The sequence below is a fragment of the Pantherophis guttatus genome, chromosome 3 (assembly GCF_059756535.1).
Source record: "Pantherophis guttatus breed Tessera chromosome 3, ASM5975653v1, whole genome shotgun sequence".
Taxonomy (NCBI): domain Eukaryota; kingdom Metazoa; phylum Chordata; class Lepidosauria; order Squamata; family Colubridae; genus Pantherophis; species Pantherophis guttatus.
The window spans coordinates 205,956,757-205,982,079 of record NC_142065.1 but is presented as its reverse complement, the minus strand read 5'-3'; the positions used below and the strand labels follow the sequence as shown (position 1 = coordinate 205,982,079).

At 44.9% G+C, this 25,323-nt stretch overlaps 1 protein-coding gene and 1 long non-coding RNA gene across 2 annotated transcripts in view; one reads left to right on the top strand and one right to left on the bottom strand.

Moving 5' to 3' along the window:
* Nucleotides 1-16,256, top strand: part of ZFAT (zinc finger and AT-hook domain containing) — a 128,762-nt gene extending 112,506 nt beyond the window's left edge. Inside the window, exons 16-17 of the mRNA XM_060681824.2 lie at nucleotides 12,209-12,460; nucleotides 14,295-16,256. Of these exons, the coding sequence (XP_060537807.2) occupies nucleotides 12,209-12,442 (234 nt within the window). The 3' untranslated portion in view covers nucleotides 12,443-12,460; nucleotides 14,295-16,256. The remainder of the gene's footprint in view (nucleotides 1-12,208; nucleotides 12,461-14,294) is intronic.
* Nucleotides 14,749-24,087, bottom strand: LOC148114963 (uncharacterized). Its single transcript, XR_015733451.1, has 2 exons — nucleotides 24,010-24,087; nucleotides 14,749-14,841 (listed from the first exon to the last, which is right to left on the bottom strand). It is a non-coding gene; the product is annotated as an uncharacterized LOC148114963 (long non-coding RNA).
* Between the last annotated feature and the right edge of the window lie 1,236 nt (nucleotides 24,088-25,323).

Here is a 25,323-nt window from a genome sequence, read left to right as displayed (position 1 = left end):
AAGGAGAGAAGCCACCTAGGAGAAATTTCCTAACAATGAGAACAAGCCTCTGGAGCCTGGGGAGAACAAAAAACGGGACTTCCAGTCCCATCGGAAGTTGGCAAATGGGCTGTTTCCGGCCTCCGGAGGGCATCCGGGAGGGTACGGAAGGCCATTTTTGCCCTCTCCAGGCTCCAAGAAAGACTCTGGAGCATGGGGAGGGCGAAAAACGGGCCTACCGGGCCCACCGTGCCATCGTGTGCCAAAAGCGGGTGGGAGCACGAGGTGTGGGGTTCATTAAATTATGGGTGTGGGCACATGTGCCCGCGACCCCCCTGCGCTCCCCCTGCTTTTGGCACGCAACGGCAAAAAGGTTAGTGATCACTGGTATAGGATCTCCTGCTCGAGCAAGGGGTTGGACTAGAAGACCTCCAAGTTCCCTTTCAACTCTGTTATTCTGATTGAGCAACAGGCAGGCCTGTTGCTTATTAGATCTTTCTCTTGTTTATTCCCCATTTCTTTGTTAAGTATCGCCTGCTAAGAAGAATATGGTTAGCTGAACACCTTTAGTACAGACATGTACTAAACTACAGACATGTAGTTTCAGCATGTACAGACATGCTGAAATTACTACATATGTCTCCCCTGGATGATTAGAAAGAGTACAGGTAATCTTCAACTTACAACCATTCATTTAGTGACCGTCCAGAGTTACAATGGCATTGAAAAAAATGAATTATGATAATTTTTCACATCAATAATAATAACAATAACAACAACAACAACAACTTTAATTCACTTAACACCCAAAGACCAGGTCCAACACACATAACAATCCCCAAACACACTCCCACCCACCACAATTCCCCACCCCTAAATCACCCAAACATCCACACAATAGCATGCCTCTGGACATGTGATCAAAATTCAGACACTTTGGCAACTGACTCATATTTATGACGGATGCAGTGTCCCAGGCTCAGGTGATCACCTTTTGCAACTTTCTGACAAGCAAAATCAGTGTGGAAATCAGATTCGCTTAACAACTGTGTTACTAATTTAACAACTGCAGGGATTCGCTTAACAGCGGTGGCAATAAATGTCATAAAACGGGGCAAAACTCATTTAACAACTCTTTGGCTAAGCAAGGGAAAGGTGAAAGAATCATTTGATTCATCTCACCCAAAACTGATCAGTGGCCAACATTTGCTAATGTTTTATTTTATTTCTGTCTTCAATTCAATTCAAATATTTATTGTCAGTGCACAACATGTGCAATGAGATTGGTTGAGCTCCAATCTCATTTTTCCAATCTTTTTGCTTTTGTGTAGTTTTTATCATTTTAGGATTTTAAGCCACCCAGAGTTACCCTGGGATAAGATGGCAGCCAATAAGTTTTACAAATAAACAAATAAATAAAACATTTGTGGCTGTATGCAGTTATGGTAGCCCAAGTTGACCAAATCAAGCATCATATAACTACAGGTGGTCCTTGAGTTACGACTGTAATGAAGCCTGCCCGTTACGGTCGTAAGTCTTAACAGTCACAAAATAGGTTGGTTTTAGAACTCATAAATGATCTCCATTTTTGCAGAAGCTCATTAAACGAATTTGGTGGTCATAAAACAAATACCACAGTTGTTAATTAAACCCATTGTTTGCTGTGACACAATTTTGCCGAAAACCAGAAGAGTGGTCATAAAATGCAGTCGTGACTGAAGGATGCTGCAAACGGCCATAAATACAGTTGTGTTGCCAAATACTCGAAGTGCAGTCACGTCAGGACATAGAATCTGGGTCATAAGTCTCCCTTTTCACGTACACCGTAAGTTTGAATGGTTTTTAAGTAACCGGTCGTAAGTGGAAGGTTACCTGTATTGGCATAATAGCATCATCATCATCATCATCATCATCATTATGATGATGATGACACCCAGCTGTACACCCAGCTGTACATCTCCACCCCGGACCACCCCAACGATGCCCTTGAAGTGATGTCCCAGTGCCTGGAGGCCGTGCGGATCTGGATGGGGAGAAACGGGCTCAGGCTCAACCCATCCAAGACCGAGTGGCTGTGGTTTCCGACGTCCCGATATAGTCAGCTGGCGCCATCGCTGGCTATTGGGGGCGAATCATTGGCCCCCACGGAAAGGGCTCGTAACTTGGGCGTCCTCCTGGACTCACGGCTGTCTTTAGAAGAGCACTTGACGGCCGTGACCGGGAGGATTTTTCATCCGGTTCGCCTGATTCGCCAGTTGCGTCCCTTTCTAGATCGGGACTTGTTACGCACAGTCACTCATGCCCTCGTCACCTCTCGTCTGGACTATTGTAATGCTCTCTACATGGGGCTCCCCTTGAGGTGCACCCGGAGGCTCCAACTGGCGCAGAGTGCGGCCGCGCGGGTGGTTATGGGAGCAACATGGAGCTCCCATGTAACACCTCTCCTGCGCGAGCTGCACTGGCTCCCGGTGGTCTTCCGGGTGCGCTTCAAGGTTCTGGTTACCACCTTTAAAGCGCTCCATGGCTTGGGACCTGGTTACTTACGGGACCGCCTACTACCATCAACAGCCTCCCACCGACCAGTACGCTCCCACAGAGAGGGGCTCCTCCAGGTGCCGTCGGCCAAACAATGTCGGCTCTCGGCCCCTAGGGGGAGAGCCTTCTCTGTGGGGGCACCGACGATCTGGAATGAGCTCCCCCCAGAGATACGGAGGATTCCGGATCTGCGCACCTTCCGCCGCGAGTTGAAGACGCTTTTGTTTCATCAAGCTGGCCTCGCCTAAATCTTCTCCCTTTTAAGTGTAAATTCTAAATTTTTAATGGATTTTAAAATATGGGTATTTTAAATTGGGTATTAATTCAGCCAAATTTATTTAATTCATTTTATTCGATTTTAAATTTTGTATATCTATGTGTTTTATTTCATGGCTGTGCACCGCCCTGAGTCCTTCGGGAGTAGGGCGGTATAGAAATTCAATAAATAAAATAAATAAATAAATAAATTATTATTATTATTATTCTGCCTGAAACATCACAACCAAAGATGCAATTATTGAGTGCAACTTGGCATCTTCAGCAACTCAGTGATCCTCTCTTGAGATGCCAGTGGATCTTGAAATCTTTTCCACTGCACACCGCACGAAGCTTCAGTGCTGGAACAAACTATTCTGGGAATGACTCATCAGGGAGTCTGCATTCTTCAATTAACACGATTAGACTTCTCTTCTTTGCTCACTCATCTAATTTCTCCTTTGCCTAATTCACTGATATTATTTTTATCAGAGGCAGCCTATAGAGACGCAGGCCGCTTTCCCTGCTCTCCTGCAATGCATTCAGATAATTGTGATGTTAGCCAAGAGATGGGGAGAAATTAATTTGAGTTCCCCTGTGTTTGCAAAATTAGAAATTCTATCCTAACAAACATCTGAACCGAGCCGCAGCTGGCCCTCCAAATTTGCATGTCTCTGGATATTAAAAAAATGCATCTCTTTAAGCCAGGAGTTCCCAAATTCAGATCCTTTGATTATAGTTCTATTTATTTCTTCATGATTGCTTCTGGGAAGGGATGCATTGGCTTTAATAGCTTCAAACTGATTATCCTTCTCTGAGTTTAATCTACTCATCCAGCCAGGTGGCTGAGAGTCCTACCACCAAGAGCAATCACCTACCACCTTCAGCAATCTTGGACTTCTTGGTGATGGCTCCCCTTCTTCGGAGCAGATAATCCCCTAGATATTGTGCCACTCCCTGCTTATTATATTTCTGGAGAGCATTAAAAACATAGCTTTTCAAAAAAAAAGAAAAATTGCAGAAGAGTCAGATCATGGAAACCCTATCTAGTAGGGCTTCAGGCTGATTAATTAGATGAGCAGTTCACACCAAACTCTTTCGTTTCCTCCCTCCCTCCCTCCCTAGGCCAGTGACTCTGGCCTATTTCCTGGGGGTTAAAACAGAGTACGAATTAATCATTGAATTTTGCCACGCTGATAGCAAATAATTCACGTAACAGAGATGTAAGGAATCTTGGAGCTCTTCTAATCCAACCGGTTCATTACTACTTGTCTTGTCTTCGGGTGTTTTGGAGAATAGGTTGATCCTCTGTTCTTTGTGGCAACCCTTAGGTCAGAGGTCTTCAAACTTGGCAGTTTTAAGACTTGTGGACTTCAATTCCCAGAATTCTCCAGCTGGCTGGAGAATTCTGGGAATTGAAGTCCACAAGTCTTAAAGCTGCCAAGTTTGAAGACCTCTGCCTTAGGTATTGGAACACTGCTGTCATGTCTCTCCTGGTCCTTCTTTTCATTAAACTAGAGGTTGTAATCATCCCAGGAACATCTTGGCCCACTACTTGGGGGGCATGATCATTTCTGTGAGGCCTTCCTAAAGACCGGCATGGTCAGAACCATCTGAATCTCAGTGGGGTGTTCATAAGTGTAAACAGTTTATCGATTTGGATGACCAGTCTTGGAACAAGTAGAGGAGCACATCGAAGTTAGCATTTCTGCTCATCCAGGTTCCTGCTAGCATTGCCATCATCCTGCTGTAAGTTGGCTTTGGTACGAAGTGTCAGTACCACACTCAGTTTTCTGAGACCAGTACTTCATAGAGAGGTCCCTAATCTAAGTCAATCAGGGTAGGACAAGAAGCAACGGGTGGAAACTACTCAAGGAGAGAAGCAACTTAGAACTAAGGAGAAATTTCCTGACAGTGAGAACAATTAATCAATGGAACAACTTGCCTCCAGAAGTTGTGAATGCTCCAACATTGGAAGTTTTTAAGAAGATGTTGGATAACCATTTGTCTGAAGTGGTGTAGGGTTTCCTGCCTAAGCAGGGGGTTGGACTAGAAGACCTCCAAGGTCCCTTCCAACTCTGTTATTCTATTCTATCCTTAATGGGCAAGTAAATTAAATATTTTTTTAAAAAAGTCACATCCAACTCTTAGGGGCTGGCGCTCATCTCTGTTCCCTAGCCAAAGGAGCCAACATTGTCCAAAGACCCTTTCCGTGGTCATGTGGCCAACATGACTATACACCGAAAAATCACCGAATGCTGTAACCTTCTCACCAAAGTGGTATCTATTTATCTACTTGCATTTGCATGCTTTCAAACAGCTAGGTTGGCAGGAGCCGGGGCAGTCGTGTTAGTTACCCTTTTGCAAATTCAGGGAAAATCGGGTATTTTTCCAACTTTGTTTTTATTTTTGTCGATTTGGGGGCAAAGGAATGCTTCTCTGTCCTGACGTTTTATAGCTTCTTCTCCAATGCTACACAGCAACCATATTTTCCAAGTCAATACAAGACATGGACTCCCATGGAAGTTATGGTGATCTCGCCTCCATAAACAAGCTGCTATCTAGAAAGAAGACTTGGATAGAAATATTTAGGAATTGTTACTTAGGCAAACCAGACTAGGTGACTAGTCACCTGGCTAGGTGGCTCACTGGCTAAGATGCTGAGCTTGTCAATCAGAAAGGTCGGCAGTTCGAATCCCTCGTACAGGTCTCCTGCGTGAGCAGGGGGTTGGACTAGATGTCCTCCAAGGTCCCTTCCAAATATGTTACTGTTATTGACTAAGCCAGCCCAGAACTGCCAGGTAGCATTTAGAAGCAGTTCAGGCAGACGCATTCCTATTCACTGAACTATAAGAAGAAATCCTTCACAGTGGCTAAGACGCTGAGCTTGCCGATCAGAAAGGTCGGCGGTTCGAATCCCTCGTACAGGTCTCCTGCATGAGCAGGCGGGTTGGACTAGATGACCTCCAAGGTCCCTTCCAACTCTGGTTACTGTTACAGTTGGACTTGCAAGATTCTGTAATAATAGCAAATCTTCCAGAAAAGTAGTATTAGTCTTTTTTTACAGATTTTTTATTAGTCTTTTTTATTGATTTCCTGGCGCGATCCATCTAGTGGGGTTAACACTTCCAAGTGTGCTTCTCAAGTTAGTGGATATTTGGTTGCCTCTTGGAGTTGTGACAATCAATTCTAAGGCCAAACATCGTTCACAGAGGGAGTAAGGCTCTCCTGATTGATCTGCCAGATTAGGAAAATCCCATAAGGCCTGTGATTCTGCCAGCAAGTCCGTTTAAGAAGATACAATTGAATCTGGCAGTAGTTCCAGCTCAATGCCCTCAACCCTCCTCAGATGACAGTGATTGTCAATCAGTTGGTGTCCTCCTTAGCCTCATAATCACCCTCCAACTGCTTTCTAAAAGTGGTAGGTTATCCCAGATGCCATTCTTGTCTTCAGAAGGCATCACGGTCCATTGGGCCTCTGCTAAAGATCAGCAATTAAAATAGCCGTAGATGCAGTTACAAATATAGCTATAAAATTAGCCAAGTACAGCTATTTGTTTCACCACGCCAGGGTTCCATATGCAAGCTCTAATCTAATTATAGAAGCTTGTCACAACGATTCATTCATTCATACCAGTGGTGGGTTTCAAATTTTTTTACTACCGGTTCTGTGGGTGTGGCTTGGTGGGCGTGGCAGGGGAAGGATACTGCAAAATCTCCATTCCGTCCCCACTCCAGGGGAAGGTTACTGCAAAATCCCCATTTCCTCCCAATCAGCTAGGACTCGGGAGGCAGAGAATAGATGGGGGCGGGGCCAGTCAGAATTTTTACTACCGGTTCTCCGAACTACTCAAAATTTCCGCTACCGGTTCTCCAGAACTGGTCAGAACCTGCTGAAACCCATCTCTGATTCATACCTATATATGATTTATATAGCAGCCCATATCACACAAGATGCTTACAGGATTCCAACACACAAACTTCAGGTAGTCCTCAACTTTCAACAGTTCATTTAGTGACCGTCCCAGGTTACAACAGCACTGAAAAAGGCGACTTTTGACCACTTTTCACACTTAACGCCTGAAGCGGCATCCCTGAGGACTACCTGAGCCACAGATAATCTCCCAGAGCCCAAGTATAAACATTGACCCCACTCACCATTAATGGTAAGAGAACTCATTTGTCCCAAATGCCTAAAGAGACAGCCAGGTCATCAGTGCCTTGTAGAACAGGGGTCCCCAACCTTTCGGACCTCAGGGACCACTACATTCATAATTTTAAATCCCACGGACCACTAATATGATCTGCCTAATGACCAGCTGGGTGGGTGTGGCTAGGTGGTCATGTGACTGGGTGGGCGTGGCCAACTTGATGTCACTCACATGGAAGGGTGCCTCACCGGCCTCTACTCACCCCTCTCCTCCCAGCCACTCCTCTCCTGCCTGCCCGGGCTCCTTAGCGCCCCAACAGGAAGCAGTTGTTGGAGCTAAGCAGCCACCATGAGAAAGAGTTGGCAAAAAAAAGCTGGCTCTTGTTCAAATTGGATCTGACCAAGAAGGAGGCTCAGCAGAAGCACCTCACTGAGGACTAGGAGCATAGGCTTTCCAAGCAGAGGGAAAACCTGCGGGAGTGCAAGGCCAGGTACCGGCATCTGGAGGCTCAGTGGGCTGAGATGGTCAGCCAGTTCCAGGCCATAATGCAGTCCCACTGGAACAAGGTCCTCCGGCTCTTCGCAGTGCTTCCCTCCAGCCTTTGCCCAAAGCCCTGCACCAGGAGGCTGAAGCAGACCCCAAGTCAGAATTTCTGCCCACAAAAAAAGACCCCAGAGGGGGAGACTCTCTGCAGCAACACAAACGTTCATTGCACGTATCTGTCCCAGGGGCCGTAGTTTGAGGACCCCTGATTTAGTGCAATATAAAAAAATGCAAATAATTTTTCTGCAGACCACCAAAATTTACTCACGGACCACCAGTGGTCCACGGACCACCAGTTGGTGGCCGCTGTTGTAGAAGACTAACATGGTTGGGGATATCTGAATCTCTGGGGGATGCTATCCCATAAGGCAGGTCCTGCTGTCAAGAAGGCAGAATTCCAGGGTCCAGCAAGTTGGTATTATTTGACAGAAGAGACCCAGAGAATGTCCTCTGCTAGATTTGGTGGGACAAGCAGAAACAATAGGAGAAAGGCAATCTTGCAAATATCCTCACTCTTAAGCCACGGAGAACTTTATAGGTGGTGACCAACACTTTTTGTATTGTACCCGAGGCCTGCTGGGCCCAATCTGCCTAGCTTCCAAGTGTCTTAAAGGTGCTTTTTCAAAAGACAACTGGACTATGTTTTTTTATCCTTTTGAGGAAGAAGGAGATGTTTTGCTTCTCATCCAAAAAGCTCCATCAGTTTTGAGGCCTAAAGCAGCTAATGGCAGTATTTTCAATTTCAACATCTCTTGACTTCTTAATTTGGTCCTCTGACACATTAACAAGTTCTGAAACTCCCAAATGACTTGTTGTATTGAATAATGTCTTAGACGACTTTAAATCTTTGGCTGATTTCCATAGACAGTTGAAAATTACTAAAATTGCTTCTAAAATTACTACTAATATCGTTAATTTTCCAAGGGGTTTGAAAGGAAGAGTTGGATTGCCATGTTTTAACAAATCAACACTCTTGCCTTTTTTAAAAAAAAGTTAAATATGTCTTTTGTGATCTTCAGATGAACAGTGTCATCTGAAAAAGATTCTTTTTCATTATGTAAATCAGGAGATGCTGAAGAAAGATTGAGTGTCAGTATTTTCATGTTACAAGTAAAATGTATTTGAAGGGATGTTGACATACATAAATTGGTTCTGCTCTGTGGTTGTCACATTTTGGCTTAATATCCACATTATTTTTAATAGAATTTTGAGAATTCTATTCTGAATTTTGAGAGGGATAGAATCAAGATCATGCGAAGTTATAGTACCGCTTTACAAAGCCCTATTAAGACCATACTTGAAATACTGCATCCAGTTCTGGTCAACACAATATAAAAAAGATATTGGGACTGGAAAGAGTGCAGAGAAGTGCAACAAGAAAGATTGAGGGGTTTTGAGGCTAAAACACATGAAGTATGGCTGCAGGAACTGGGTATGCCTAGTCTAGAGAAAAGACGGACTATGGAACACATGATAGCAGGCTTCTAATATTTGAGGGGCTCCTACAAAGATGAGGGAATCAAAACAGCAGATGGAAATCAGGGGTGGGTTTTAAAACCCATCGCTACCTGTTTGCTTGTGGGTGCGTTTTGTTCATGCGCAGAAGCTTCTGCACATGCACAGAAGCGTCCGGGCGGGTGGACAGAGCCTCCCGCTCCCGCCGCTACCAGTTCGCCTAATCCCGGACGAACTGGTAGCAACCCACCACTGATGGAAACTAACCAAGAGAAAAGCAGCCTAAAACTAAGGAGAAGTCTCCTAACTGTGTGAGTAATCAGCCAATGGAACAGCTTGCCTTCAGAAGTTGTGGGTGCTCCATTACTGAAGGGCTTAAGAAAGAGAGTGAATAACCATTTATCTGAAATGGTATAGAGCCGTGATGGAGAACCTATGGCATGCGTGCCACAGGTGGCACGCGTAGCCATATTGGTGGGCACGCGAGCTCAGCTCTGGCGCGCATGCGTGAGCCGGCCAGCTGATTTTCAGGCCTTGTGGGCCCACCGGAAGTCGGCAAATGGGCCATATCCAGCCTCCGGAGGGCATCAGGGGGTGGGGGGTGGGGAAGGCCGTTTTTGCCCTCCCCAGGCTCCTAGAAAGCCTCTGGAGCCTGGGGGGAGAGAAAAACGGGCCTTCTGTTCTCACTGGAAGTCAGCAAACAGGCCGTTTCCGGCCTCCGGGGGGGGAGGCTGTTTTCGCCCTCCCCAGGCTCCTAGAAAGCCTCTGGAGACTGGGGAGAGAGAAAAGTGGGTCTACCGGGCCCACCATGCCATCGCGTGCCAAAAGCGGGGGGAGCATGAGGGGGTTGCGCGCGCGCGCATGCATGGGAACAAGTCACATAGAATTATGGGTTTGGGCACAGACGACCCCCACCCCACCCCGTGGTCCCCCCCGGTTTTGGCACGTGATGGCAAAAAGGTTAGCCATCACTGGTATAAAGTCTCCTGTTCAAGCAGGGGGTTGGACTAGAAGACCTCCAAGGTCCCGTCCAACTCTAGTATTCTATGTTACAAGAGAAGAGAAATAAGGATGTGATGCTGAATAGCATGCCCCCAAATAGGTATGTATCAATTTATGAAGAATTTTTGCACTTAATTTTGCCATTTTAGAAAAAAAAAAAACCTTCCAGACTTAAAATCCTGGACTAAAGAAATATGTTCACTCTTACCTTTATATTGACTCTGTTAATGTAATGGAAAAAAAGAACTTACTTCTCTTGAACTACACATTTTAATTCTGCTTTTTTATTACTGGCTTTTAAGAGTTGCCTTAACTCTTTAGGAGAACTAGACATTAAATAAATCTTGCCCAAGTGGATCTGTTGTAGATATGCTGGACTTCAGTTCCCTGCATTTTTAGCTGGGCAAGATTAACCATGGCAGAGAAATTATCAAGTTTCAAAACACCAATTCCAGAAGAAGCCCGAAGGTCAGTTACGAAAAGGGGGAAATGTTATTAGATGGACCTTCCGTTTGATCTAGCAGGACAGCTTTGACATCCTTCAGAGAATAAAAATAAAACAATTTGGACCTGAGTGACTAGCTAATCTCTCATGCTGTAGAAGAAGAGCAGGTTGAGCTGGAAGGTGAGATTAAATGTGTCATCACTTCGGAGTCATTGCGTTGCCACAAGAGACTTCAGTCCAGCCACCCTTGAATTCTCTTGACCCTTATCTAGCACCAATTTCGCTTTGACCATTAGTTGACTATATTCTTGTCTATAGGGGTCATGGCCTCATCGGATCCTGGTTCGGAGGAGGAGTTGGAACTGGGACCATCCGATAAGGATGGCACGTCTCCCCTGGAGAGGCCAGGGGCTGAGAACAATGCTGTCCCAGGCCCCTCAGGCATTGGGGGAGGTGGTCGACCGGATGGGGAGCTGCCTGCCCTCACAAGCACAGGGGAGGATCAGCAGTGGGGATCAGAGGCAGCAGTTCCCATCTGATGAGGAACAGCTGCCTCCCCCATCAATCCAAGGGCACTGAGGGAAACTGAAAGGAAAGCTGCTCGGGAGGAGGTTGCCTGGCCCCTCCTCACAAGGAACACCTGGCTTGGGTTGATTTAAGCAAAGGCTTCAGGAGGGCATCTTTGTTGGGAACAATTGTTTTGGCATGCATTTCCCCGGCCTTGGAAAACACTCTGCTTTGACTCGTGTTTCTGCCTGAGCCCTTTGTCTCGCAGACTTGCCTTGCCTTGTGGACAGACCTTATCTGGCTTGGAGAGCTGCCAGGCCGATATCTTCAAAACTTGGCAAGGAGTCACAAACCAATTAAGCGAACTAATTGTCTCCTGCAAGCTCCACTCCCCTTTCGCTCCTCTTTTATTCCCTCTGGGAGGGGCTGTTCATCGTCCGCCTGTGGCCTTACTCCCAAGTTGACCCTTGTTCTTTAACTGTTCCCTTCGTCTGGCAACTCTGCGCATGCACACACTGGGAACAGGCTCCAGCTGTTCATCTGCCTCACTGATGTCTAACTCTGAAGGCAGCTGATAACTGGCATACGACCCTGGCCCCCTCTCTGCCTCCGACGCAGAGCCCTCATCAGAGCCTTCCCCAGACTCCAGGACTGGCCCATGTTCCTCCCCAACCTCCTCACTGTCCGAATCTGCTGCCAGCTCTGCTGACCGCTGGCAGGCCACAACACCCCATACGTGGCAGTTCCAATACATGCTTGACTTAACAAGCCACCATACTCAAGCAGGCAATTTTGGTGTCAACTCTGAATCGAATCTGGCTGAAGCCATCTTGTGCTCCTTCACAGTTGCCACACGCTTTGGGGGGGAGGATGAGGGGGAAAATAGCTAGACCGTCTCATAGACAAAATAAAGAGCATGGGAACCAAGGTCATCCCAACAGATGGCAGTAGGAGGAGGAGCAGAAGTGCTCAAGGGAGCCCACCAACTGCTTTGATTGGACAATGTGATCTGTGACACCTGGGGAGGGAAACATTTGCTCTTTTAATTACATGGTAACCACAGGAAACTTTTAGAGTTGGTTTTCACTGGCTGTGCCAATATGATGTGTCCAATAAACATGTTCTCTGAGGAACATTCCTGCCTTAGAGTTTCGATTTCTTTGGATGCGTTACTCGGAACGCTGACAATCTGGTCTATCATTCCCCTAAAGTCTACACTACTGAAATCTGCAGCCAATAATTGTCATGTTATAGGATTTTGGTTTTACCAATTTTGCTCCTTTTCATTGCCACTCCCTTTTGCAAGCTTTTTGTAACTTTCCCATCATTCTGACAGGTGACCGAAGAGGAAGAGTCCGCTAATCACACCGTGATGATTCAGGAAACTTTGCAACCGACTTCGCTGGAGTTGTCCGAGCAGCACCATTTGGTGGTCTCCTCAGATGACATGGAAGGCATTGGGACAGTGACCGTTTATACTCAGGGCGGAGAAGCCTCAGAACTGATTGTTTATGTGCAAGAAGCTCTGCAGCCGATAGAAGAGCAGGAGCAATCTGGACAGGACATCTAAATCAAGTCCTCCGGGCAGGTAAGCCTCCTGGCACTGGATGATGACATATTGCAAGCCATTTTGGGAAGATACCCCTGAAGTTGGCATGGCAAGAGTTGGTACATTCCAACGACTCTCTGATTCTCTGCCTAACTAGTTTTTCTCTGACTGATGAAGTTGCTTGGATGAGCAACGAAACATTTCAGATTTGCAAACTTTTGGTCCAGTTGCCATAATTCAACCTTTAGACACCTCCTGACATTGCTAAATTATTTCCCAGTGTATATTTGACAGCAAGCATAAAAGGTGCTTCCTGCAGCTACTAATCCATGGTGTGTTTCACTCCTGGTAGATGTGAGGGTGGCAATTGATTGGACTCCAGGTAGTCCTCGGCTTACGACCACAATCGGGACCAGAATTTCCATTGCTAAGTGTGGTGATTTGATAAGTGGTTACTATATTTTTCGGACTATAAGGCACACCTAAATTTAGAAGGGGAAAACAACAAAAAAAAGTTTTTGGCCTCCGCGCACTCCATTTTCGGGCCTTTTTTCAGCCATTTTCGGGCCTTTTTTCAGCCCATTTTCAGGGCTTTTTTTGACCTGTTTTCAAGGCTTTTTTTGACCCATTTTTCCAGCCCATTTTCGAGGCTTTTTTGGCCCATTTTTCCAGCTTTCTTTTGTCCCATTTTTGAGGCTTTTTTCAGCCTGTTTTTGAGGCTTTTTTGGCCCGCTTTTCCTGAAAAAAAGGCCATAAAAAGCCTCAAAAACAGGCCTGAAAAGCTGAAAAGAAGACCAAAAATGGGCCGTGCAGAGGCAGCAATTGAGTGGGGCTTCGGCAATATTCGGTCTATAAGCTGCACAGACATTTTCACCCCCTTTTGGGAGACAAAAAAGTGCATTTTACAGTCCGAAAAATACGGTATATGACCTCTTTTGTCATAGTTGTTAAGCGAATCCCTGCGGTTATTATGCGAATCACATGGCCGTTAAGCAAACCCAGCTTCTCTCATTGACTTGGTTGGAAGCCAGCTGGGAAGATTGCAAGTGGGCGATCACATGACCCCCCAGGACACGGCAACCATTGTAAGTACACGCTGGTTGCCAAGCACCTGAATTTCGATCATGTCACCATGGAAACGGTGCACTGGTCATCAATGTGAGGACCGGCTGCAAGTCACTTTTCCAGTGCTATTGTCACTTCGAACGGTCGCTAAACAAATCAGTGGTGGGTTCCTCCTGGTTCGGCCCGGTTCGGCCGAGCCGGTAGCAGTGACGATATGACATCACCGATCCGGTTCTCTTTGTTCGGGAGCTGGGCCCTCCTGCCCCCCCACGTTATTCTTACCTTTTATTTGGCCCCGCCCCCAATCTATTCGCTGCCTCCCAAGTCCCAGCTGATTGGCTAGAAGGAAAAAAACTGTTTAAACTCTTGCCGCGGGGCTTCAAAGGGCCGCCCTACAGCTGATCAGTAGATTAAAAGGCAGTGTGGTGGTAGACCGGTGCTTCCAAAAACAAATGAGTAGACCGGTGCCTGCAAAAATAAATGGGTAGACCAGTGCCTCCAAAAACAAATGAGTATACCAGTATAGCTCTGCAAGCAATTAAAAGCCTGGTAGACCAGTACCTCTGCTAAATCCTAAAGAATTGTCACATGACCATCAAGCCACGCCCACAAAATAAGCCACACCCACAGAACTGGTAGTAAAAAAAAATTAGAACCCATCCCTGAAACAAATGGTCGTAAGTCGAGGACTTCCCCTAATGGCTTTTCGCACACACTGAGCCATGATCCATTTCTGGTTTTTTTTTTTTTTCTGTTTTTTGTTTTTTTTTAAATGCCTTTTTTCACGAATCTCTCCCTTTCTCCCAAGGAACTCAAGAGATCACAGCCTCTTATTACACCGATCCCGGTACCTTCTTCGGGGATCAAATAAGCATCCTGAACAAGCATCTGTGCGAGGAGACCCCAGCTAACAAACCAAGAGGAGTGATCATTGGCAAAGTGCCAAGGGGCTCGGTTAAAACTATCCGGGTGTGTTGTATGCACTTTAAAGAAAACGGCAGCGTTTTAAAAAGACTCTCTTAATCACAATTTGAAAAGCTTGTTGAGAAGGCAAAAGGACAATCAGGCAAAACAGAAGGCTCAGGCAGTGTAGCTGCTTCTAAGGATAAAGCGCCATACCTTACTTTCTTCCTATCCCTGGTTTGCTTCTAGAAAGAAATCACTCTTTTAATCTTCTAAAGGAGCTTTGCCTTTGTGAGTTTCGAAAAACCCCAGAACGTGATTTGAGTTTTCAAAGACTCGAGAATGTTATCCAAAGGAACTCTTTTAAATCGTTCATCTTTTAATTTCACCTCCTTCCAGTTTCTCAAGGATGCAAGGAACTGCCACCATAGTTTTCCCAGATGCCCTGGTTCCTATTAGAAAGGAAATGTTTTATTATTATCACGTATTTGAGGCACATAGATTGAAAAATAATCTGGGAAGGCTGAGGAAGTTCTAACCATCCCTGAAATTTTATTCTGCTTTTCCTCCCTCTTCCCTTTGCAAGATTACAACGGTGTTTTTCAGAAGTATAAAAAAATGTGGACTTTTTTTTTTTTTCCCTGAGCTTGGCCACTCTATTTACTGCCGGGTTATGTTCCTCATAATACATAATGAATGCAATTTTGAGCCATAAAGAAGTAATTTAGCATCAAGAAAGCTGTGAAAACCAGAGTGATAAAGTGGAGTTTGGGGTCCTGTTTTCCTTGTCTGACAAATGTTTGAACATTTTCTTCATGAAAAGCCCAGCTCAGTAGCCAAAGCTCACATCCATTACGGTTACTCTGTCTTTATAAAAACTAAACAACTTGCCATGAAATACACTACATTGGCCACCAAGGCTGGCCTAGAGAAGGCCTAATTTTTTACTAAGCCTTCTTGAAGAAAATGGATGCTAGGAAGCTCAGGCAAAATTGTGATACGTATTTTTGTCCATAGTTCTAACAAGTGGTCTCCAATGGGGTGAACATTTTGCTGTCCATGAAGAAAAGGGGATATGATTTTGAACGAGGTTGTTTCCACCAGACCAGTAATTCTAGTTGCAATCATGCTGCCTGGGGAATTCTGGGAGTTGAAGTCCACAAGTCTTAAAGTTGCCAAGGTTGGACATCCCTGATTTATGAGGAGATGTTGCGTCTCCATTTGCTTAGGGGAAAAGAGAGAAGGCCACGTTATGATTGGCACCCAAGCATATGAAGAGCTTATCCTTCAACCTCTGAGGAATAGTGCCAACAGGTCATGGTTAAAACCTGAGATTGATTATTTTTTTTTATTCTGAGGGAGTGGGGAAAAAACAGGAATAACCTGACTTCTTTTTATCCTATGAATTTTTACATTATCAAAGCACCCATTTGTGATTATGAGCAGAAACTCTTATCATCTGATATACGAAACAGCTTAGAGTTTAACTCGTCTGACCTATTATGTCTAAGATCTTGAAAAGACTTCTATCAAATAAAATGGAATTTTAAAATATACATAATAAAAGTTTTAAATAGGCAACTCCAATTTGCAGGGGGGTGGAAGACCCCAGACCCTGTTTCCAAGCGTATTATTGACTGTCAGTATCTCAATTCTTTTCCCTGTAGTTTTGCTGGAAAGATAGAATGCAACATATTAAGTCCACGTCTAGACTTAATATGTTTTTTTTTAAAGAAAAAAGAAAAACAAGAATTGAAATAAATTCTTAATACCTCCCCATTATTTATTACATTAAATTATTAAATTTATTGAATGCACATGCCACTGAATCATTGAAATTCCTGCCAGCTTACAAGGATAAATAAAACATACCCGGTATAAAAAGAAAAATAGAGTAAAATCTCCACAATAAGACAGGAAAAATAATGCATAACCCCTAACACACATAACACATAGCAACTCCTAATAAGTCAAAAAACCAAATTATTAGGTGTAACAGAAAATAATAAAAAAAATAATAATAATTGTGGCTAAAAGCTAAGCCAACGCTAACTTCCAAAACAAGTCAAAATCTCCTTGTGTCCATCATCCTTCCCTAAAATATTCAGTGCAGCTCTCACTACTCAGGAGTTACTTCCAGCTGCCTTAAATCCTTAATATACAGAAGAGACCTTTTGGTCACCAAAATCTATTTTTTGCTGCAACTGAAATTTATCCCAGTATATTTTTGCATCAGGTTATGCTATTTCCATTCTGCAAAGATAATTAGCTTTAAGATGATGCATTACTCTCTACCTTAGAGTTAGATTTTGGGAACAGAAGGAGGAAGAGGAGCCAACTAGGTTTGTAACTATAATTTGGTTTAAAAAAACCCTGACCAGTCACCCTTTGCAGGAGAAATGAAATAAAACTAACATTACAGGCTTATAAATATCCAGATATGTGCTTCAAAAATAGCTAGCTTCCCTTGACAGCTAAAACTTATTTTCCTGTACCTGCTTATCATAACTTGAATTGGTATCGAGTATTGCTGGATTAAATTAATTCCGCAAAAGGAATGAATGATGGATGCTAAATAAAAACCACCAAATATTACAAACTGATAGTGCCGTTCTCTTGGAATTAAAACTTAAAACCTGTTTGTTAGTGAACTTAAAAAGACTTCCTAAAAATTCTGCTGTACGTCGCTGTCGTTGCCAAATCTACTCGGTGGACCTTAAGGACTGTCTTGTTAATATGTAAAAAAGTGTTTCCACAACTTTAATTGTAAATGATCTCCAGCTCAAATAATTGTACAGATGGGAAAATAGAAAGCAAGAGAAGGTTTGTGCACAAATGAGGGTGCATTCTTTGGTTGAGGGGAGCATGCCTGCAAGATTATCGGTCGTGCATACAGCCACAACTTCATCATTGTACACCTCCCTTATCTTGGGAGGGGGAGTGTCCAATATTTATATTTATATATATATATGATATATGATCTATAAACCTTTGATTTTTTTTCCCCTCCCTTGAAAATCCACCAAGCCAATAAATCCTTTTCAAAGTCTCCTGTTGCTTGGATATTAGTCGGAATGCAATATAATATAACGTACAATATTATTGTGTTGTACATTGTGTAAACAGTACAGGTACTCCTCGATTTACAACCAGTAAATACTTTAACAACCGGTTCTCTGCCCTAATGACCGACTGGGTGGGCGTGACTACGGTGGGCGTGGCCAGGAGGTGTGACAAGCAGCACTCAGTCTCCTGCACCCCCCTCCGAGAGTAAAACAGGCCGCGGGGGGGAACGCACCGCCCCTCCTCCCGTGCTCTGTTTTGGGCCTAGGAGGCCTCTCTGCACTTAACTGGGAGCCAAAACAGGGCACTTGGGGACTCCTGGAGGGAAGGGGCCAGCCAGCAATTTAATTGCCGGTTCACCCGAACTGACTGAATCCCACCACTGCTTAAAACCCTTCAGTTAGTGACTGTTCAAACTTAACAATAGTACTGAAAAAAAGTGACATGACTGTTTTTTACACTTATGACTAGCACCAGCTCCATGGTCACATGATCAAAATTCAAATATTTATTTATTTATTCAATTTATATGTCGCCCCTCTCCAAAGACCCAGGGCGGCTCACAATACACTCAAAAAATCACTATAAAAACATGTAAAAATTAAAAACATTAAGACATTAAAACTCATTCACACCATTCATGGCCGGATCGCAAGAGCGAGATCAACGGCCCCAGGCCTGCCGGAGAAGCCAGGTCTTCACTGCTTTTCGGAAGGCCAATAGGGAGGGGATGGTCCGGACCTCAGGAGGTAACTGGTTCCAGAGAGCTGGGGCAGCCACAGAGAAGGCCCTCCCCCGCGAGCCCGCCAGCCGGCATTGTTTAGCTGACAGGACCCGGAGGAGACCAACTCTGTGGGATCTTACCGGTCGCTGGGAGATATGTGGTAGAAGGCGGTCTCGAAGATACTCAGCAGCTGGTACATATTTATGACGGTCGCAGTGTCCCGGGGTCGTGTGATCCCCTTTTGCGACCATCTGACAAGCAAAGTCAATGGGGAAGCCAGGTTCACTTTACAACTGTGTTACTAACTTAACAATTGCCATTATTCACTTAATAACCAAGGAAGGCCGTAACATGGGGCAAAACTCACTTAACAACTGCCTTGCTTAGCAACAGCAATTTTGGGCTCATTTGTGGCAAGTCGAGGACTACCTGTATACAGTAGAATTTAATACAGGTAATCCTCGACTTACAACAGTTCATTTAGCAATCGTTCAAAGTTACAACGGCGCTGAAAAAAGAGACTTCTGACCGTTTTTCACACTTAGGACCGTTGCAGCATCCCCATGGTGACGTGATTTACATTCGGACGCTTGGCAATTGACTCACATTTACGACAGTTACTGTGTCCCGGGGTCATGTGATCCTCTTTTGCGACCTTCCGACAGGCAAAGTCAATGGGGAGACCCAGCTTCACTTAGCAACCGTTGTAACTCATTTACCAACCGCAGTGATTCACTGAACAAATGTGGCGAGAAAAGTCGTAAAAACGGGTTCGAAACTCACGTAACAAATTTCTCACTTGGCAAGGTAAATGTTGGGCTCAATTGTGGTCGTACGTTGAGGACTACCTGAATTCCTCTTTATCAGTCATGATACAATTGTGAAAATTATTATTTTTTGCACTGGGAGAGGGGTCAGAAAGCTTCTGAAGCTTTTGAAAAGCGAGCTGCCAGTTCAATGAATCCGGGTGCGCTACAGACACTAATGCCAAGCATAACAATGAACCAATCAAAGGGACATTGGAAAGGAACGCCATGCTTTCAACGTTGAAAGGTTACCATCCCTAAATTCCAGACGGCATAGAATTGACAGGAATGCTAAAAGTATTTTAAAATATGGCTTCACGGTCAAAGAAATCTGTTGTGGTGTTTTTTCAGATTTTATTTTTCAATGGGATTTTTTTTTTTTCTTGAAAGAATAGATGCTGGGCCTGGTGGCTCAGCAGACTAAAAGCATTGTGATTAACACCAGCTGTCTGCAATTACTGTAAGTTCGAATCTCACCAGGCTCAAGGTTGACTCAGCCTTCCATCCTTTCTAAGGTAGGTGAAATGAGGACCCAGATTGTGGGGGCAATAAGCTGACTTTATAAAAATATACAAAAGTATGAAGGCTATTGCTTAACGCATTGTAAGCCGCCCTGAGTCTCCGGAGAAGGGCGGCATATAAATCAATTTTTTTAAAAAAACTGAAATTTAAAATGAGAGAGCTACAGTCAGCGGTGGGCTGCTGGGGGTTCGCAGGTGTTCGGGAGAACCTCTAGCTAAGATTTTGTGCGGTTCAGAGAACCCCCAAATCCCACTCCTGGCTGGCCTCATCCACCTCGCCCCTCCTAGGAGTTCCCACACGGCCCGTTTTGGGTGCAGGTAAGTGCAGGGCGCACGTGGAGGCTCAAGGAGGGCGAAAAACGGGCCTACCAGAAGTTCGGGAAGGCTGGAAACGAGGCCATTTCTGGCCTCCAGAGGGCATCTGGAGCCTGGGGAGGCCGTTTTTGCCCTCCCAGAGGCTCGAGGAAAGCCTCTAGAGCCTAGGAAGGACAAAAATGCCCCCCCCCCCCCGTCGTGGTGCAGGAAGCTGACTAAGCCAGTTGTCAGCAACCTGCGGCTCCAGAGCCACACACGGCTCTTTGGGCCCTCTGCTATGGCTCCATGTCAAGTGATCCCACCACTGGCTGGCCCTGCCCCTCTCCCTCCCCTCCCAGTCACTCCTTGCCTGGCCTGAGAAGGTAAGGGTGATGGCGGGAGATGGAGAAGTGGCCAGGGCGGAGACAGATATAGAGAGGGGGAGAGAGATAGACATAGAGAGATACAGAGCGGGAGGGGAGGGGAGAGGGAGGGAGGGAGAGAGAGAGAGATGTCAAAAGGGTTTTGTGGCTCCTGGTATTTTCTTTTCTGTGGGAAATGGGTCCAAATGGGTCTTTGAGTGTTTAAGGTTGCCGACCCCTGGACTAGGCCATGCCCATCATGGCCACGCCCACCTAGCAACCGGGCAGAGAACCCCTTGCTAAAATTTTTGAAGCCCACCCCTTGCTACAGTTAGGCGTCAACAATCAAATCCACGTGTGAAGAGTTCAATTGGCTATTTTGTTGCTCATGCTCTTTACACAGAAGTTTTCTGTACCCCGGTGTTTTGCACTTGGACCTGATTCTAGATAAGGTTTAACATCATTCAAGTGAAGTTGGTCCTTGCCCTTTTGTGCCTACATAAGGATTCCAGGCAGTGGTGAAATCTAAAATTTGTTACTATTTGGTTCTGTGGGCGTGGCTTGGTGGGGGTGGGGGTAATGTGATGGTGGGCGTGGCCAATTTTTTTTTTTACTTTTAAAACTATTTTTTACATGTAAAACCATGTAAAAAAATGCTTTCAAAAGGCTCCGACGATCCCAGCTGAGTTGCCTGATCATCAGAGAGTTTTTAAAAAACTGACTGGGATTGTCAGAGCTTGGATCGTCAGAGCCATTTAAAAGAAAAAAAAGTTTTTTTCTTTTAAATGGCTCTGACGATCCAAGCTGAGTTGCCTGATCGGCAGAGCTTTTTAAAAAACTCAGCTTGGATCGTCAGAGACATTTAAAAGAAAAATAGGGATTTTTTCTTTTAAATGCCTCTGATGATCCAAGCTGAGTTGCCTGATCGGCAGGCAACTCAGCTGGGATCGTCAGAGCTTGGATCGTCAGAAGCATTTAAAAGGAAAAAAAGCTTCTGATGATCGTGTGGCTCAGCTGGGCATGGGGGGCAGGGGCAGGGATTTTTGCTACCGGTTCTCCGAACTGCCCGCCACCATCGCTACCTACTCGCCCGAGCCGGTCCGAACCAGGAGCATTTCACCCCTCATTCCAGGCTAATTCCTTGCTTGACCCAGTGGTCTTCAATGTCTTTATAAACGACTTAGATGAGGGACCAGAAGGGGAACTCATCAAATTTGCAGATGACACTAAGCTGGCAGGAAGAGCCAAACACCCAGAAGACTAGCTCAGGATCCAAAAAGATCTTGACAGATTTGAACAAGGGGCCCTATCCAACAACATGACATTTAATGTGGAGAAAAGCAAGGTTTAAAACCTAGGCAGGAAAAACAAAGGTACAAGTACAAATTCGGCGAAATCTGGCTCAAAAGCAATAACTCTGAGAGGAAACTTGGAGCCCTAGAGGACAATCACTTCAGTGTGCCGTAGCAGCCAAAAAAAGCTAATACAATCCTTGGTTGTATAAACAGGCATAGAAACAAAATCATGTGACGTGTTAGAATCGCTTTATAAAGCCTTAGTAAGACCAGACTTGGAATACTGCCTCCAGTTTTGGTCACCATATTACAAAAAAGATGTTGAGACTTTGGAAAAAGTGCAAAAAAGAGCAACTAAATTGATTAAAGGCCTGGAGACTAAAACATATGAAGAACGGTTGCAAGAACTGGTCATGTCTAGTCTAGAGAAAAGAAGCACTAGGAGTGAAATGATAGCAATATTCCAATATTTGAGGGGCTGCCACAAAAAAAGAGGGAAATCAACTTATTTTTCAAAGCACCAGAAGGCAAGACAAGAAACAATGGATGGAAACTGATCAAGGAGAGAAGCAACCTGGAATTAAGGAGAAACTTCTTAACAGTGAGGACAATTAAGCAGTGGAACCGCTTGCCTTCAGAAGTTGTGGGTGCTTCATCACTGGAGGTTTTTAAGAAGAGACTGGACAGCCACTTGTCTGAAATTGTATAGGGTCTCCTATTTGAGCAGGGGGTTGGAGTAGAAGACCTCCAAGGTCCCTTCCAGCTCTATTCTGGTTGACTCCTATCCCTGGCTCAGCCAGTTTCTCCCTGACAGGTCCAAAGTAGCATTTGCTCTTCAAGCATGCCTAGAGGATCCACTGCTCCAATTAAATTTCCATCCTGCGCACAAAGTCTGAGCTTGTTAATAAGAATTAATTAGGCCAGGGGTCTGCAACCTTAAACACTCAAAAGAGCCATTTGGACCCGTTTCCCACAGAAAAGAAAACACCGGGAGCCACAAAACCCTTTGTTCTGTCCCCCTTCCCCACACAGGCAAACACACAACTAGGCACGCCTGCCAAGTTTTTATTAAGCAATCAGACTAGAAACCCTTGCAGATAAGAGTTTTGGCAGTAAACTCTGTAATGCCTGCCAAGTCAGTTTTCACTCACAGTCAGCAAGAGAGAGTTTATCCTCAGTCTGGTTCAGTAGCAAAAAGTAATCCATGAAGCAAGAGTTAGCCAAGGTCCAATCCAAAATATGCACAAGCCAGATTTCAGGTAACGCGATGTGACTCTCAGGTTTTTAACTTTGACCGTCACAAAGCCTGAAGAGCAATCACACCCACTTTTATTCCTTGTGGGGTGTGGCTCAGTGACTCAGCTCAATCTCTGGCCCTCCCACGCCTCTTTTGTTGCTGCACACACTTCTCCCTCCGACGCTACCTGGGATCAAGCCAGGATTCATCATCCTCACTCCCTATCTGTTGTTCCAATATGTTTTCCTCCTGGCATATCCCAGGCTGTTCCTCTTGGCCTTCGGATGGAACCTGAGGCATTGCCAGAGAGGAGGGTCCTGAAGAGGGAGGCCTTATCAGTTCCTCCCCATCACCTTCTGAGTCCTCTTCCTCTGTTAGGACAGGCTCGGGAGTCGGGGTCACAACATCCTTCCTGTGCCTGACTATTTCTTGAGCGGCTGCAAAAACTAGCATATGTAGTTGAATTAAACGTTCTGTTTTCTTCTGAGATTTTTCTTTTCTTGGATTTATCCATGGTTGGCCTACCGGGGGTTGAAAAGCTCAATAAATCGCGTGCCGGTGGGCGTCGCACATTGGCGGTTGTGACGCATATTTTGAGTGACAGGGAGCCGCAGCAGAGGGGTGAAAGAGCCACATCCGGCTCCAGAGCCACAGGCTGCTGACCCCTGAATTAGGCCATCCTTGGAAAATCAATAACCACCTGGATCTTCAAAACTTTTTTGCATATCCAGCTGATTGTTAGACTTTCCCTTCGGACCATTCGGGATCCAGAAGCGTGTCCACTCCCTCTTTGGCTATTTCAGTACGATTTGGTAGTTTCTCCATCTTGGCTGCCTGATTGTGTTTCTTGAAGCCAATCATTATGGATGTGTAGAAAAATAAATAAATAAAGGGAGCTATTCTGAGCAGGAAATTGGATGCCTATTAAATGACCCTAGATGGGGATTTTTTTTTTTTCATTAGCATTTATATTCCCCGCGAAATGGGAGGCTAAGGCAGCAAATGAATTTGTGTTGTGATTTCCAATTAAACTTCATTGTTCATTTGCAGACATTACTCCTTGACCCAACCGCAAAACTAAGAAGAACCTCTGCAAAATATATCAATTTTTTCCCCCACTTAAAAACCCCTTGAAACAGCAATTCCTTCTATAGCCCATTTGCCGTGAAAAACAGAATTTAGAAGAGGGTAGCAATTGGTCACAATACCCACACTGTTAGCAAAAAAACCTTCCTGAATCAATTAAACAATTGCCTGCGTTAATATCTGGCAACCAGGGGTGGGAATGTGGAAACTTAATTTACCATGCGTCACTTACATGTTTTCAAGTAAATTATTTTCCAATTGGCTCTGCATTTCCACTGCCCATGACAGCTGTAATTTAAAAGAAAACTTCCAATATATCACTGTCACGCACACCTCTTGCAATTTAAGGCTTGGCTTATTTAGACTGATAACAGCAGCTGCAATCCCTGCTGATTGGGTATGGAAATTAATGCCTTTCTCGGTCTAAATATGACGCCTTCTGCAACAATATAACCAAAGGAAAAAATAAGTATATTTTTTAGCTGTAATGCCATCTTTATGAGTAAACTAGGACTAGTATTTCATTGGTTTTTTTGCAAAGTATTATATTCCCATTATAATAATATGTGTTTCCTGCTTTATTTATTCAGTGTCTATCCACACTAATCTGTTGCCATCAAGGGACTGATTGTTTTAGCTCCGTGATGGCGAACCTATGGCACGGGTGCCACAGGTGGCACGCGGAGCCATATTGGTGGGCACACGAGTGTTGCCCTAGCTCAGCTCCAGCGCGCATGCGCGCACCAGCCAACTGATTTTCAGGTCTTCCGGTCCCACCGGAAGTTGGGAAACTGGCTGTTTCCGGCCTCCGGAAGGCCTCCGGGGGGGATGGGGAAGGCTGTTTTTGCCCTCCCCAGGTTCCTAGAAAGCCTCTGGAGCCTGGGGAGGGGGAAAAACCGGCCTACCGAGCCCACCGTGCCATCACGTGCCAAAAGCAGGAAGAATGTGGGGGGGGGTCACGTGTACATGCATGGGAGGGTGAGGCACATTGAATTATGGACATGGGCACACGCACCCATGACCCCCCCGCTCCCCCCACTTTTGGCACGCGACGGCAAAAAGGTTAGCCATCACTGTTTTAGCTAAACCAACAAGCTGTTCTTTGTTATCTCAGTCCTGTCATAATCTGAACCCATATCCTTCTGAGTGGATAATTATTAGCCAATGAGCTTCATAACTAGAACAATGAATCAGTGGAACAACTGGCCTCCAGAAGTTGTGGATGCTCCAACACTGGAAGTTTTTAAGAAGATGTTGGATAACCATTTGTCTGAAGTGGTGTAGGGTTTCCTGCCTAAGCAGGGGGTTGGACTAGAAGACCTCCAAGGTCCCTTCCAACTCTGTTGTTCTGTTCTATTCTATAACTAATTGGGTATTAAACTCCATTCTCTTCATTTACCGATCATCTCCCTAAACCACTACATAATAATCAGATTCACACCTATTAAGGATTTTAAGGATCCTTAATAGGTTAGGAGCCTGGATAGCTCAGCAGACTAATGCATTGTAATTTAACTCCAGCTGTCTGCAATTAGTAAGTTCGAAT